At 41.9% G+C, this 15,274-nt stretch overlaps 1 protein-coding gene across 2 annotated transcripts in view; it reads right to left on the reverse strand.

The window, feature by feature from the left end:
• Ube2d1 (ubiquitin conjugating enzyme E2 D1) overlaps positions 1–15,274 on the reverse strand; it is a 31,927-nt gene that overhangs the window by 1,112 nt on the left and 15,541 nt on the right. Inside the window, exons 1-6 of one of the 2 annotated variants that reach the window (XM_051186886.1) lie at positions 9,660–9,753; positions 7,469–7,532; positions 7,348–7,379; positions 5,145–5,222; positions 4,040–4,145; positions 376–469 (exon numbers count right to left, since the gene is read on the reverse strand). In XM_051186886.1, coding sequence (XP_051042843.1) covers positions 376–469; positions 4,040–4,145; positions 5,145–5,222; positions 7,348–7,379; positions 7,469–7,532; positions 9,660–9,722 — 437 coding nt within the window. In that variant the 5' untranslated portion in view covers positions 9,723–9,753. Of the gene's footprint in view, positions 1–375; positions 470–4,039; positions 4,146–5,144; positions 5,223–7,347; positions 7,380–7,468; positions 7,533–9,659; positions 9,754–15,274 lie in introns of those variants that run through there. The other variant, XM_051186887.1, reaches the window with a different exon arrangement.

The following is a 15,274-nucleotide window of genomic DNA, read 5'->3' on the forward strand; positions in this document are numbered from 1 at the left end:
TAGAAGCCAAGCCTGAGGTAGGACTATCCTGCACCAGGTGGATGAAGCAGCTAGAAGAGAAGGTCAGTGTGGGTGGGCAGAAAAATAACTTCTCTTTCTAGAAGATAGGGAAACAATGCCCTGTGCTTCCCAGTGATGAAAGCATTCCATGATTAATTTACAAGCTAGAAATGATGAGGACACAGCACAGAGGATATGTACTACTAAACGCTGGCCCAGAAAGAGATTTCTGTTTTTGTTTTCAGGACAGTTTTAAAAACACTTCTGGGGGGGGGGGCAGCTTACACAGAGTTAATTGTACGTCACATGTCATACATAGGCAGCAAACTATTTTGAAATGCACGCAACAGAAAGTGTACAGCAGGACACACTTACTTTTCTTTGTCTGATTTATAGATCTGTGCAATATCTGGTACTAAAGGATCGTCTGGGTTAGGATCACAGAGCAGCGAGCATATGGACAACAACACTAGATTGGAGAAAAAACAACAACAACAACATTCCATTAGGTGATGACATTGTTGCTTTATAAACTTACCCACCTGAAAACAACTGCACTGAATATAAAGAAAATGAAGGAGGAGAGGAACACACAGAGGCAAGCGCAGAGCTCAGGGGCAGGTGGCTTGCCAAGCAAAAAAACAAAACAAAATAAAAACACCCAGCACTGTAAGATATAAAAGCCACATTTTATATTAACTTCAGTTGGGGGGGGTAAATATTATTTTCTAAAGTAATGAAATTCTTATTTTTGACATTTTAAATTCTAACTAACTTATTATGTTTACTTAAAACTGTGTATCATCCAAAGTAGTTGTTGGCAATCTTTCAATTCAAGAACGTGTGTGTGTGCACATGTATACATACGCGCATGCGCGTGCGTGCACCTGCCTGTCTGTCCATGAAATATAAGGTCTTTTTCCAACAAATCTTTCATTCCTTACACCTCATATTTAATTATGTTCATTTACAAACAACATGAACACCCATCTCTGTTTAAGTTGTATGTTTTAAAAGATAAATAGAAACTGTAAGGTATCTGTTAGTATACTATGTCAAAACTACTAATGCAAATAGGTACACATAAAAAAAAAAAAAAACAAAAAAAAACTATTCTAGGAGGCCAGTCTTGTCTACAGAAGAAACCCTGTTCTGGGGATGGGGGATGGTGGTGGGGACCTATGCCATTCAGAGAAGCACATGCCAGTAATCCCAGCACTAGAGAGACTAAGGCATGACAAACTGCCAACTGGACACCAGCCTGGTCTACATAGTGAGACCTTGTCCTAAAAGCAAAACCAAACCCCACTTGCTTCACATGTGTCTGGTCCATCCATGGAGCCTCATGGAAGCATCTCCCACTCCCTGACCACCCTCCTCTGCTGTGTTCTTTCCAGTTTACAGGTGAATTAGAGCAAAGTAGACTTTTAAATGACAAGGAGAAGGAGCAATGAGAACGAAGGGGAAACAATGTGTATTTTCCTCACCCTGCCCCATGAGACTTAGGCCTTATATAGTAAATCAAATCTCTTTCAGGGCCCCCTTGTACATCCAGACTAAACTCACGGCAAAGGTCAACCAAGGCCTTTACATACAGAAAAGTGAAAAGTGTACCAACAGGTGTGAGAGGTCTGAGCTATCTCCTAGTGTGGACAAGAGTCAAGTTTCCCAATCTCCCCACTCCTGCTGCCAGGAACCATCTGCCTCCCATTTCACTATCACAAACTAAAGCAAATGGTCAATGAGAAGGAGGAAGGTGACAGAGGTGTCCATCCCAGTGCTTTCCATCACCAGGAGCACAGCAGCCAAGTTTGGTAATTCTGTCACAATCCTGTAATGTAACGAGACTGGAGCAGTTCATGTTCCTAGGCTAACAATACCAATTAATTTTCATAAAAAGCCATAGCATCAGCACATAGGCACTGAGTACCTGGCAGCCAGCCATTTCTTTAAGTGAGAAGAACTTAGCAGCTTATGGAAAACGAAAGCCATTTTGTGACACCATTCTAAGAAGAACTATAGTAATCTGAATAAATATAGACAGAAGTTTTCCTTTATTCACTTTATCGTAAGTTCGCTGCTGAAAAAATTATTATTATTATTTTTATTTTTTTTTCAAACAGGGTTTCTCTGTATTGCTTTAGATGCTGCCCTGGAACTAGCTCTGTAGATCAGGCTGCCTCAAACTCACAGAGATCCACCTGCCTCTGCCTCCCAAGTGCTGGGGTTAAAGGTGTGTGCCATCACCACCGCCCAGCCCACTGCTGACATTTTATGAAAGGATTCTATATGACCATCTTAGGTCAGGAAAATGACCAGTTGTAAATAATCGATCAGGACGTCTTTGGCTTTACCTAAGACTTGAAACAATTGTGGCTGTGACTCCTGCTTCTGGTAAGATCATCCCTTTGAATAACGGGCTATAGGGTTGAGATACAGTTCCATTGATAGAGCGCTTGCCTAGCATGCACAGGTCCCTGGGTTCCATCCCCAGCATCTAATAAAACCAGACATGGAGGCTCATGCCTGTCACACTCAGCACTCAGGACATAGAGGCAAAAGAATCAGGAGTTCAAAGCCTCATGAGATATGCAAGGAAAAAACCTGACTTGAATTTATAAAAAATGGAAAATATGGTAGCTACTTGCAGGGCAGATGTGTGTAACCCAAACAGTTTCTTCCAGTTGCCAAGTTCTGTTTATTAAGACACAAAGCAAGAACTGCTGGTACAGTATACACCAATGGCCAAGGAATGGAACCATATTGGTTTGTCAGGATCCATGAATGCGGCTGACAGGTCAGCAAAGAACAAGGTGATAACGTTTCTGAAGGATGAGCACCAGCATGGGTCAAGGTATCAATCATGGAGTTGCAGATTATTTAAGCTAGACATGGACGCTATCTGAGCAGCATCACTCTGCAGGACCTTTCCTTTTTAACTGCTTATTTGTCAGCCAGTCCTGAAAGTTGTCCTTTTTATTGTCAAGAGACACTTTAATGAAAGGGATAAATCCCTAAATCTGTTTGCCACACCCCCTCCACCCCCCACCCGCATCCTTTTGAACAACAAAACTTTTTACTGGCATTACTTTTACTTCTTTTGAAAGGACAGAAGGGCAGTTATCCATAGGCTTAACATAAAATTTCTAACTCTAGCAATTTTTAAATTTGGATTTATTTTCTAGTTTTCAGTGTGTTTGTGTGTGTGTGTGTGTGTGTGTGTGTGTGTGTGTGTGTGTGTGTGTGAGAGAGAGAGAGAGAGAGAGAGAGAAATGTGTATGTGTGGTAGGGGATGTCCTTTTGTATATATGTTTCTCTTATTGACCTATGAACAAAACACTGTTTGGCTGATGACTAGGGCTTCTTATTGGCTATCTCTGTCTTAATTATTAATTCATAACTACTAATCTATATATTTATACATGAACTTAACTTAGCATGGAACACCTGGCTTGTCCTATTCTACTGGTCTCTACATGGTGTCTCTTGCAGTCTCTCTCTGCCTACCTTTCCCAGAATCCTCCTCTCTCCTAGTCCTACCTATCTTCCTGTCTCTATTGGCCAAATAGTGTTTTATTCATCAACCAATAAAAAGAAACATATATACAGAAGGACATCCCCCATAACATGTGAGTGCAATTGCCCTTGGAGGCCGGAAGAGGGCGTTGGGTCCCCTGGAGCTGGAGTAACAGGTAGCTGTGAGCTGCCCAACTCAGGTGCCAAAAACCTATCTCAGGTCCTTTGCAATAGCAGTATGTACTTTCAGCCTTTGAGCCTTTTCTCCAGCCCTTAGTTCAAGTTTTTTGAATCTCTGATTTTGTTCAAATTTGCCCATCCACTCATTTCTCCCAGCCCCAGAGTTTACTAAAAGCCAGAGTGACTCTAGAGTTAGTAGAGAAAGAAAAACGAAGATAGGAGAAAGCACAGAGGATTGAGGCATTGGTTTTGTTTGCCCAAGTCTCGGCTTTTGTTTAAACTCTGGTCCCTAGACATTGTACAATCCTCCCGTGACTATTTTAAATCTGATAAATGAAATTACCTTTCGATACAGTCAAAGCTGGTGACCACTGGGACCGCAGAATGTCCAGACAGATACTTCCATTACTGTTTATATTTGGGTGGTAGATTTTTGTTGTGAAAGCAATCTACACATAAAACAGAACAAAAGAGGTTGATCATTGCGCACTGTGAACAAGCAGAACCTATCCACTCAAGAGAGAAAGTGCTTAACTTTACACAGCTTTGGAACAGAAATATCTACATGCGGCTCAGCTACTGGGGATTTGAAGGCGACTAGCTCAGTTTAACCTTTTCTCCTCCAGATGTTGGGAAGTCTCTGGGGTAGAATGAGGATGTCTGCAATAGTTGGTGTGACTGGCTGAGTAGCATCTGGACCAATTGCTCTGGCTTTCATCATTCCTCCAAATACTCCTCTTAACCCACCTGTGAATAATACCCAGCAGGCCACCTGTATCTACAAACAAACAGGTCACTGAGTCCATCAGAGCAGAAGTGAGATGCCTCAGCTGATCACCTGTCCTGTAAAACCCACTGAGTATCTGAATCTCAACAAGAGCCACTGTCGTCTGATGTTATCCATATGATTTTAAACTCAGTGTTTTAAAAACGCTACAGTTATTTCCCTAGCAGCAAATATATGTTTGTTTTCCCTCCTTCACACCCCCCATCACACTTGTTTCTTCTTTGGACTTTAAACCCCGGAGAATGTGTTTTCATCCCCTTCTGCCATTCAGTGTGCTTCCTTCCTGGCTCCCATTGTGAGGGGACATGGTGGGCGGCCAATGTATGTTCACTGAATACTTCAAGAAAGAAAACAGGGTCCTTTTTGGAAGGTAACACTGTGGATAGGAAAGCCTGATTCCCAGACTATAAAAACATTCCAGACTACATATATCTCATAAGAAGGAAAGGCCCATGAGCCTAACTTGTAGCCAATGCAACTTTTTGCTTAACAGGCAAAGGAAACTACTTGATTAAGAAAGAATATTTTAGACTGGCAGTGGTGGTGCATTCCTTCAATCCCAGCACTCACTCCTACATGCCCACAGTCTGTGATATCATAAGCCCATCTCTAGACAGAGAGAACCCCTGCTGTGGGACACAGCAGTCACAGGAATAAATACCTTTGGTGGTTTGAAGGGATAGTCTGTCGGGAAGTGGACAGTGAGGAAGAATACTCCGCCTTGATATGCACTGTCAGGCTGCAATGAACAACAGGGCATGTCAGTGTCCGGCCACAACATGCACACAAGTCTGGATGTTCCCCCAGGTGTGAACAGTGCAAAAGAGAGGGCCAAGTCTTCTACACAATGCTGTCATATCAGCTTGTAGAAAACAAAACCACGTAATCCTTGCACCAGACGTTTGAGTAATTTACCTGAGAGCATGCTCCTTTCCAGGAATGAAGTTTTCTGAGGTGCCCACAGAGTTTAAAGAGAAACAGACATGCATAGCAGCATGCTTTAACCAAACAGATCATTTATGGGGACCAGTGTAGACACGAGGACTGCTGTGAGGGAAGATAACTTTCTAGAGCACTGAGCAGTATTTTTTAAAGGTTATGCCTAATATTTACCTTTTTTTCATTTCCAGTGTCCCCTTAAGTATGACCAAAGGGAATAATTTAGTAAGAGGATTAAGTGGCACCATCACACAATTTACCCCCAATATTCAATTGCCAAGCTGGATGAATTCAGTATTCATGATATATTAAATTAAGTATCATCAAGGTTGGTCACCACCTAAGTAGCCATAAGGCAAATAACAGGTGCACGTGCAAAATATTCAGAGGTTAATCTTATCACAGACACACACACACACACACACACACACAGGAAAGATTAAAGGAAAGGAAACAGTAGCAAAATAAAATACCCCAAATTCTATTTTAATTCCTTCATATTTACTGAACTGCATCATGGGCAATAAAAGCAACTCTGCCATTCTTTCCCTGCTTAAAGTTCTGTACAAAGATTAGAGCATTGTATTATATAATTATTCTTACTAAGCTGCTTAATTCTAGTTTGGTAAATGTAAAAAAAGCATAAACAAATTATGAAGATAAGCATGGTCTACGTGGACGGTCAAGTGCTATTGTATAGAGTGGTGGAGTGTGTTTATGGTACTGAAATAACAGAGGTGTGCAAAACAACATTACAATTGAAGACTACACATGAGTCACCTGAGAAGTACCATGGACGCCCCAGCTCCGACAGTAAGGCATGCCTTTAGATGGTGGGACTTTCAAGGTTCGGAGCAGATAAGCTGATAATGAACACCAAGCAGAAGGAACTAGCTTCTTATGGAAAGCTATTAGGTAAATATGTTGCATTTTCCCCTCTCACATAACAACTTAATAGAATGATTTAGTCATTTAGGATAATTCCTCAGAGACTTTTCTTTGAAATTCAGCGTATTTTTTTTTTTTTTTTCAGCTTGGATATGAGGGCAAAAGATTGAAAATTGCATGACTCAGTAGATAAGGTGCCCTAGGGGAAGTATGTATGGCATTCAGAAAAGCTATTGCTGGTGCGTTCTCATCCAGAAATGAGACTGGAGTGGTGTGCTTGCCTGCTCTTTCACAATTAGCATTTTGTTCATAGAAAGAAAAGCCTATTTCAAGCCATCAATTCTCCTCGGGTTTAGGAAGGAATACAGATAACAAACAAGGGCCAGTTTAAGGCATCAAAGCAAACGCAAAAGGTGACAAAGACCACCCACAATGGGACTCCTCCACTTCTGCAACCGAGAACTATGACGAGACCTACTGCAAGCTGACATTTGCCCAATTAGCTGAGTCAGACTTATTTCAAAACTATGAAAACTGTGGATTTGTGAGGAAGACTCCACTTCCTTTAAAAACAGTTGATGTGGGCTGGATAGATGGCTCAGAGGTTAAGAGCACTGACTGCTCTTCCAGAGGTCCTGAGTTCAATTCCCAGCACCCACATGGTGGCTCTCAAACAACCATCTGTAATGAGATTTGTCATTGTATATATAATAAGAAAAACACTTGATGCTGTATTTAAAAAAAATTAATAAGGCCAACACAGACTACTTGCTCAGAGAGTGTGACTTTGCTATGTAATGGGGAGGTATGAGCACAGGAAAATATCCCTGTGACCCAGCAGGTATTTGCCAGCCGTACTTTAGAAAAAAAACCACTGCAAACCTGCCATCATGTTTTGCTTCATGAATGATTCAGAGGATGAGAGTATTCAACCTGAGTCATAAACATCTGCTCACAGGTCAAAAGGCAAGCGTGAAGAGTGGCCATGGTGTGAGGGGTAGGGAGGGTGTTAGTCCACCCGTGTGAGTTGTACTTACGGGCCCCATGATGGTTGCTTGCCAGTGGAACACTGAAACACAGAGAAACAGTAGTCACTTACAGCTGCTCACAGCCATACCCTTTCAATGGTAGAAAAACCTAGCAGCAGAGTAAACTTACAGTCATCTCCTACCGGTCCCGCTGAGCAATGAGCAGGTGGGTCACGCTGTAAATCACTTAATTCCTGAAGAAAAGCAGAAAATACTTGCAGTTAATCCTCCCCTTTTCAAGGAAACAGGCACTAAGAACCCAGAAAGAGACAGGCTAGTGATGTTTCTTCAAATATTTTAGGTTAATTCTGCTCACCATGGACTCAGCCACTGAACTCTTGTATGAGATAGCGCCAGCCACTGAAGAGATTAAGCAGAATAAAACAGTGTTTTCTGCCAGGCAGTGGTGGCACACACCTTTAATTCCAGCGCTCTGGTGGCAGAGGCAAGCAGATCTCTGTGAGTTTGAGGCCAGCCTGGTCTACAGAGCGAGTTCTAGGATGGGCTCCAAAGCTACAGAGAAGAAACCCTCTCTCAAAAAAAAAAAAAAAAAAAAAAAAAAAACCAACAACAACAAAACCAAACCAATGTTTCCTTTAAGATTCCTAATACAAAAGCAATTCATTAGCACCTCCTTATGCAAGATTGTATATGTCATTGCCATGCAGGTGACATCAACATAAGTCCTGGCTAGCATTGTAACCCATGCATGAGCTCCCCAGGTTTCATTTCCAGCCCCCTAAAAATAAGGTTCCACTTCCAGTAAGTTAAAATCTAATGAGGTAGAGTGAAGGCTTGGGAAGATGGATACTTAAGGAGTGACTTGAAGGATCTATGCATAGGATCTGTTCAGAAAATGCTTACTGCACAAGTACAGGGACCCAAGTTCAGTCCCCAGCAGGATGTGAAAAATCAAGTGCAGTGATATAAGCCCATAATCCCAGCACTGGTGACAGAGACTGGAGGATCCTCAGGGTTTGTGGGCCCCCAGCAGACTGAATTGGCAAGTTCCAGGTTCAGTGCAAGAGCCTGTCTCAAGAACAACATGGAAAGCAATTGAGGAAGACACTTGCCACCAAACAACGTCTGGCCTCCAAACACCCACACATGCATGTGGCAAACCCACAAGTATATACATAACATATGAATACAAAGTAGAAGGTAGTCAGGCCACGTTCTGAAACCTACAATATTGATTCATGGGCCCTTCTTTATCCTCAAGGTTTTGAAGGAAAGGCCAAAGGCCAAAAGCATGGCCCAGAATCCCAAATATAAGTGGCTCTATACGCTGAGGAAGTCACTTAACCTCCCTAGCCTTGGTTCAAAAAGAACTGACCTTCCCCAAATGAGAAAGGTATGACTTCAGTCTTCTGGCCTCCACATTCTGGCATTCATGTGTGCAGACAGACAGACAGACAGACAGACAGACCCCCCCCACACACACACGTAATTAAAGATGAATCTTAAAGAGAAAAACAGTATCAGAGACCATTCAGGCTGGGGATGTAACTCAGGGTCAGAATATCTATCTGCCTACCATGTGAAAGCCCTGGGCTCCATCCTTACTACTATACAGAGAAAAGATTATCCCCGAAGAACCCACTCTAGTTTGGAAGATCAGAGATGGTCTATCCCTAATGAAGTCAGTGAGGCTGAGCCATAAGGGTGAGCAGGAGTTGGCAATGAGTGGGTGGAGTGATGTGACATGAGCCTGAGAAGGCATGTGGAGGCCAGACAGCAAAGAACACACACCCCACAAAAAAACACCATGTTATACAAAGTGCATGGAGATGGTTTTTAAGAAGTAGAGAACTCTATGTAATTGAGTGTCTTTTTTTTCTTTTTCTTTGGTTTTTGTTTGTTTGTTTGCTTGCTTGCTTTTGTTTCTTTCCAAGACAGGGTTTCTCTGTGTAACCTTGGAGGCTGCCTGGAACTAGCTCTTATAGACCAGGCTGGTCTCGAACTCACAGAGATCCACCTGCCTTTACCTCCTAAGTGCTGGGACTAAAGGCGTGCACCATCACTGCCTGGCCTTATTATTATTATTATTATTATTAAGTTTTTTTTTTAAGAGAAAGGGCAGGATCTGGTCAGAGTTGTGGGGTGGGGAGGAGTATGATAAAAACATCCTACACGAGATTCTCAAAGAATAAAAAGAAGCAGCATGCTGATTTAAAGGGTGCTTCCATGTCAAGAGATAAGGCAAAAGGGCAATCTGCAAGACTCTGGGTAAGATGGGGGAGGAGGTGTAGGGGCTAAATGTGGAGGAGTGGCAGGGAGACACGAGGTACTGGCCTAGGACACTCTGGGGGTTTCCCTACCTCAGGATCTGTAAGAACAAAGTAAGGAGAGTCCACCAAACATGATGTGTAAGATAATGACATGGGGGCAGCTGAGGGTTCTATGGTCTCTGTCATCTTGACCATCTTCAGAGATTGATCTCGGCAGATTCTCCTGTTCTACAGATGAAAAGCAAGATACCATGCAATCTTCTAACCCGGACAGCCCGACTTCTCATTTCCTAGTTTTATAGATGTGCAAATAAAGATTGGTTCACTGAAGTAGGGAAATCTAGAAGACAGGGTGGTGAGGAGAGTGGCTAGGTTGAATCTATGAGTCCTGTGACAGCAACAACATCTCAGGGGAAAGATGTGAGGCCGAATCGCACATTTCACCAACTCCAAAATGCCCCCACCTGTAGATCATCTGACTTTCTGCACCAATAATCAAAGAAAGATGATGGCAGTTAACATTAAGACACTACCAATTATGTGTCTACACCAGAAATACTAAAGCCTGAAAGATGTCAGCTCATGACGGTGGCAAAACAGTAACGATCGCCATCAATTCGGTGTTCTAATTAAGATGAGGAAAAAGATATGACCTGATGTGTGGCTGGGAGCCCAGTGCAAGCCCAGAGGCCTCCTTTCAAGCCCATGTCCCTTCGGTGCCCACTGCTACTTTCGTTTCTATTTTTTTCTTGGTCAGCTCTTCTGTTGCTTCACAGACAGTTAAGCAACAGGAGATTCCAGTCTTCTGCTTTAACCTTATATTGAAAAAAGCAAGGCGTTGACCGTTCAGCCTGGGCACCTCCTCTCACCTACCTGGTGACCATGGGAAATGACTTCCGCCTTCCAGGTGTTGTTAAAATACAGTGTGACGGTTCTGTTTCATCTACAGTTTCCATGACAACTGCGGGACATGCTGCAGGTCAAGTGTGCAGCAGGGTCTCCCAAGCCCATAGCAAACATCCCCAATAAATGTTGAGACAATATGGAAGTAGTGCTTGCCAAGTCTCTGGCAGCAAAAGATAATGGTTTAAACCAGCATGAGTGAGTGGGAGAGGAGGTGTTCCCAGTTACAGCACCATTACAGAAGGATTGCCTTCTGACCTGCTTTTCCTAAGTTGGGCTTTGGGAAGTGCTTTTAAAATTAGTTGTAGAGTCATCTTCTAACAGCATTAATGTATCCAAACACCCTCATTTCAAAGACAAGCCCTGCCTAGCCTGGAACTCATTATGTAAACGCTTTGAACTCACAGAGAGCAGCCTGCTTCTGCCTCTTAAATGCTGGGATTAAAGGCATGAGCCAACCTGCCTAGCTCTAAACATTAATGTAAATAGTACTTGTTTGCATTCATTTTGACTAGTTAACCAGAAAAATGTAGTCTCTAGCTATGGCTTAAAAACTATTAATGCTCTGCATGTACACATTTGCATTGTGATAATGTGCACAAGAATAAATCAGATGTAGATACAAATGCACACTTGTTTATTAACAAGACAAGTCAAAACCATATTTTAGCTTCGATAGCCTTGAAATTATTCAAATCTCAAATCTCAAATGTCAAGCTGTTCTTCAAATCTCTTTAAAGTACTACATTTAAGAGAGATTATTTTCTCATTTTCTTTTTAAATGTCCTGATTCCACTTCCTCTTTCAAAGGGGGAGGGTGATGGATGAGAGGAATAAAGAAAGAACCTAACAAATAAATTCTGCAAAGGGCAGGTTCTTAAGGTGTCTATGGAAAGCTCACCCACTGTAACAGAGAGAGAGAGGGAGCCAACAGAACATTAATCAGCCTTCACTCTGCCCTGCTGGGCTGACAGGGAATATGCCAGCATGGTGCACAGTTCAGGCAGAATGAACAACAGACAGGAAGGCTGCAATACACACGTTCCTCCCTCACCTGCAAAAATACAGATCTTAAATGCAGAATAGAAAAATGAGGAGACTTAGGAAATTCTGAGATGAACTAATTATAAAGTTATGAATATGCAGTCCATGAAAACTGCATCCAAACACACCAAAAATCCACCTTTATCAAAGTCAGCTCGCAGTCAAGGTCATTCTAGGGGACACAAGAAGTCAAGAGTCACTCAGCCATCTGCTCTTTCCAAACTCCCTTACAATCTGAGTGGTTCTTTGTCTGCTTTAACCGACATTGTTACACGCCTACTTCTAGCGTATCACATATTTGATAGTAAAAATAATTTATTGAAATAAATCAAGTTTAATCACCTAATTACTCAACTACTCAGTCATTGTAAAATAATCATTTAACAGCAATCAGAAGATTCTATTATAATAATATGAACCTCCTTTACCTTTTGCAGCCCTCTTAAATGCAGTAATGATATTAGTGTTGCATTTGTATACTAACAGCTGATTTTCATCTGAACTTTTCACCAAAGAAATACATCAATTTCACTTCACTTGTATTTATCAATTGGGGCATACACATTCCATTAATGTGAAAATAAAATACCAACTTCAATCCACACAGTAAGATGCTTCCCACTTATTTGTTTCTTTTCAAACTATTTGCATGGTCTGCAATGCCAGACACTGAGTGCTCAGTGTTAATTTCATTGTAACACTCGTGTGTATTTGGATTTTTAGTTTCACCTTATTCTAGTAGGTCAATAGAAAATATCTAATTTTGAGGGGGCCCGGATAGCTCAGTTGGTAGAGCATCAGACTTTTGCTGGACGGTGGTGGCACACGCCTTTTATCCCAGCACTAGGGAGGCATAGGCAGGCAGTTCTCTGAGTTCGAGACCAGCCTGGTCTACAAGAGCTAGTTCCAGGACTGCTTCCAAAGCTCCAAACCACAGAAAAACCTGTCTTGAAAAACCAAAAAAAAAAAAAAAAAAAAAAAAAAAAAAAAAAAAAAAAAGAAAAAAGAAAAAAAGAAAATATCTAATTTTTGACATACAAACCTAGCATCTGCTCTAAAATTGTCACAGATACCCTAAGAGTGTGATTAAAGATTTATGTTTGAAGTATTAAAAAAATAAAAATAAAAAATAATTTAGTGGTGCTAAAGGCACTTGAAGCCATGCCTGATGATCTGAGTTTGGTCCCTAGGTGCTACGTGGTGGAAGGAGAGAAATGACTCATGTTAGCTGTCCCTTGACCTCCAGACTTGGTAGGCATGTACAGCTTCACATATAGAATAATGATGAATTAAATAAATTTTGAAACAATACTGATACCATGCTAAGATTAAAATGTGTCTCCACTTATTCTAATCTTCTGTTCTCTAAGAGTTAACACTATCATTATACAATTGGCCCAGGAATACAGGGTTCTCACAGGAGCCAACCACACTATAGATTCTACCTCAAGTCTCAGACACACCACAGGTAGCCTTCTAGTGTTTTATGGAACCCTCAGGCTTCAGGCAGACCCCTTCCTAGCCCTGTAGAACCAAAAGAGCTTCAAGTACTTATGCTCATTCTTTTTATACTCATGATGACATCTACACATGTGTATAAAAGCAAAGCAGTGACTCATGGGGATAACAGAGCGATGGATGGAACACCCGCCAGACCAGGACCCAAACAAAACCATTGTTACCAGATTAGAATACTCCTATTCACAGCTCAACTGGGACTGAGCACGCAGCTCAGTGTGGGAGGGGTTCGTGTTGAAAGACAACTTTGGGGATGGCAATTTGGTAGTGACTATGACAGTGGACAATGCGTTTGGTCCTTGGCCTGGTAACTTATATCATAGAACTCACCATGTAGATACACGCGTGCGCGCGTGCACGCGCGCGCGCGCACACACACACACACACACACACACGCATGCACGCACAAACCACTGACCGTGACCCATTGGTTCACCAATAAAGAGATGGAGAGATGGCTTATAAACTACACACTATGAAATCTTGACAGCAACCGAGAAGAACATGGATCCCACAAGCTGAAGGATTTGAAGCAAAGGTAACACAAGTTCAAAGAGAGTATACTAGTTTAGTCTCTGCCTTTACAGTCTCCAGATTTATATACCACACACACATATAACACAAATGATTGAAAACACATACGTGGAGCTATGGGCAATGCATATATCCCTAGAATTGTCTGCTACTTCTACTGTGTTGTCTTGCTGTTTGAGAGAGTCACTACATGGCCCATGCTGGCCTAGAACTCATGGAGCCCCAGTAGCTCTTGAATTTAAGTCCTCCTCCCTCAGTCAGCTCCTCTCACAATTAAAAGAGATGGAATGGCATTGTTTTTCTTTTCATTCTGTTTTTAAATCTCTCTATATATTTCAAGCAGTTTTTTTTCCTTTTCATTAAAAACTTCTTTTAAGACCAGGACAGACTGAGTGACTGTCAAGGACTGCAGGGTGTATACACAAAAGACTGGGTGAGTGTGTGAGGGTGTGTGAGCCTAGGTGAATCCTGGAACAAGGGAAGGACAAAGTGGGAGATTCAGGAAGCTGAGTGTTGTCTCTAAGCTATTTTCCTCATGCTATTAACTGCACCATGGTTACACAAGCTGTGAACATCATAGGAACAATGTGCATCGACTTCCTACATTATGTTGAAATCTTTCTTGAATATTAAAATTATTTCATATTAATTAATGAATGTTGTTACTGAACGCAAGTCTTGCATCACCTGGGCAACCACTGAGTTAAGCCCTCAAAAGCCATTATTTTTAAAAAATTATTGTCTCTGTGTGTGTATATGTGTGCATTTATGTGCATATGTGTGCACCCACAGGAGCCTGTGTCTGTATGGGGTATGTGTACATGAGCGCAGCTGTCCAGAAGACAGCATGAAATTCCCTGGGAATGGAATAAAAGAAGGCTGTTCGCTGCTGTGTGGGTGATGGAGACCAAGCCTGGATCCTCTGCAAAAGCATCAAGTGCTCTTAACCCCTGAGTTGTCTCTGTGGCCTCGAAGACCATTTTTAGAAATAAACATTTTAGAGTCAAGTTTGGTTATGTTGAGCCTTGCTGTTGACCTTTGGTAGTGCCTGCGTAGCCCTAAGTAATTAATTCCCCTGGGTCTCAAGTGCACAGTCTGTAATTCGGGGACATCACCAGTGACCCTGAACTCTACTGATTTGGAAAAAAGCACATCACTTAGTACTGGGCACCTGTAATAGATGCTTAATACATGCAAACTCCTCCCTCCTCTCTTTTGCTAGAATGTGTTTTGATTTTATTTTCACTTATATTTCAAGACAGGGTCTCACTAGGTAAACAAGTTAGTCTCAAACTTGCCAGCCTCCTGCCTCCACCTCCCCAGTGCTGGAATTACAAATGTGTGCACCTCACCCAATTTGGAATATGTTTGTTTTGAAAGGAAGACCTTCATGCTTCCTGTTCCTGCATTCCTCTACAACACCTGGCAGGGTGCTTTGACACATATGTGTTTGGCATTATTTGTGTCATGTTTCAGTCAAATTCCTGAAGAAATGGTGATTGAACAGTTTTGACAAACAAATAAAAACCACTTACTCCCTTGGCAGGTGTGTAGGTTGCATGGAGCAAAAAGTCATTTAACACGGAGTGCTCTTTGTAACAATGTATCATTAAACATCATGGCACGGGAAATGAATACCAAGAGACCATCAACCATTGAGCATTACCTCACAGGGATTTCTAGTACATGGTATGGTATGTAAGATG

This window comes from Phodopus roborovskii, unplaced genomic scaffold (genome assembly GCF_943737965.1).
Source record: "Phodopus roborovskii unplaced genomic scaffold, PHOROB, whole genome shotgun sequence".
Taxonomy (NCBI): Eukaryota; Metazoa; Chordata; class Mammalia; order Rodentia; family Cricetidae; genus Phodopus; species Phodopus roborovskii.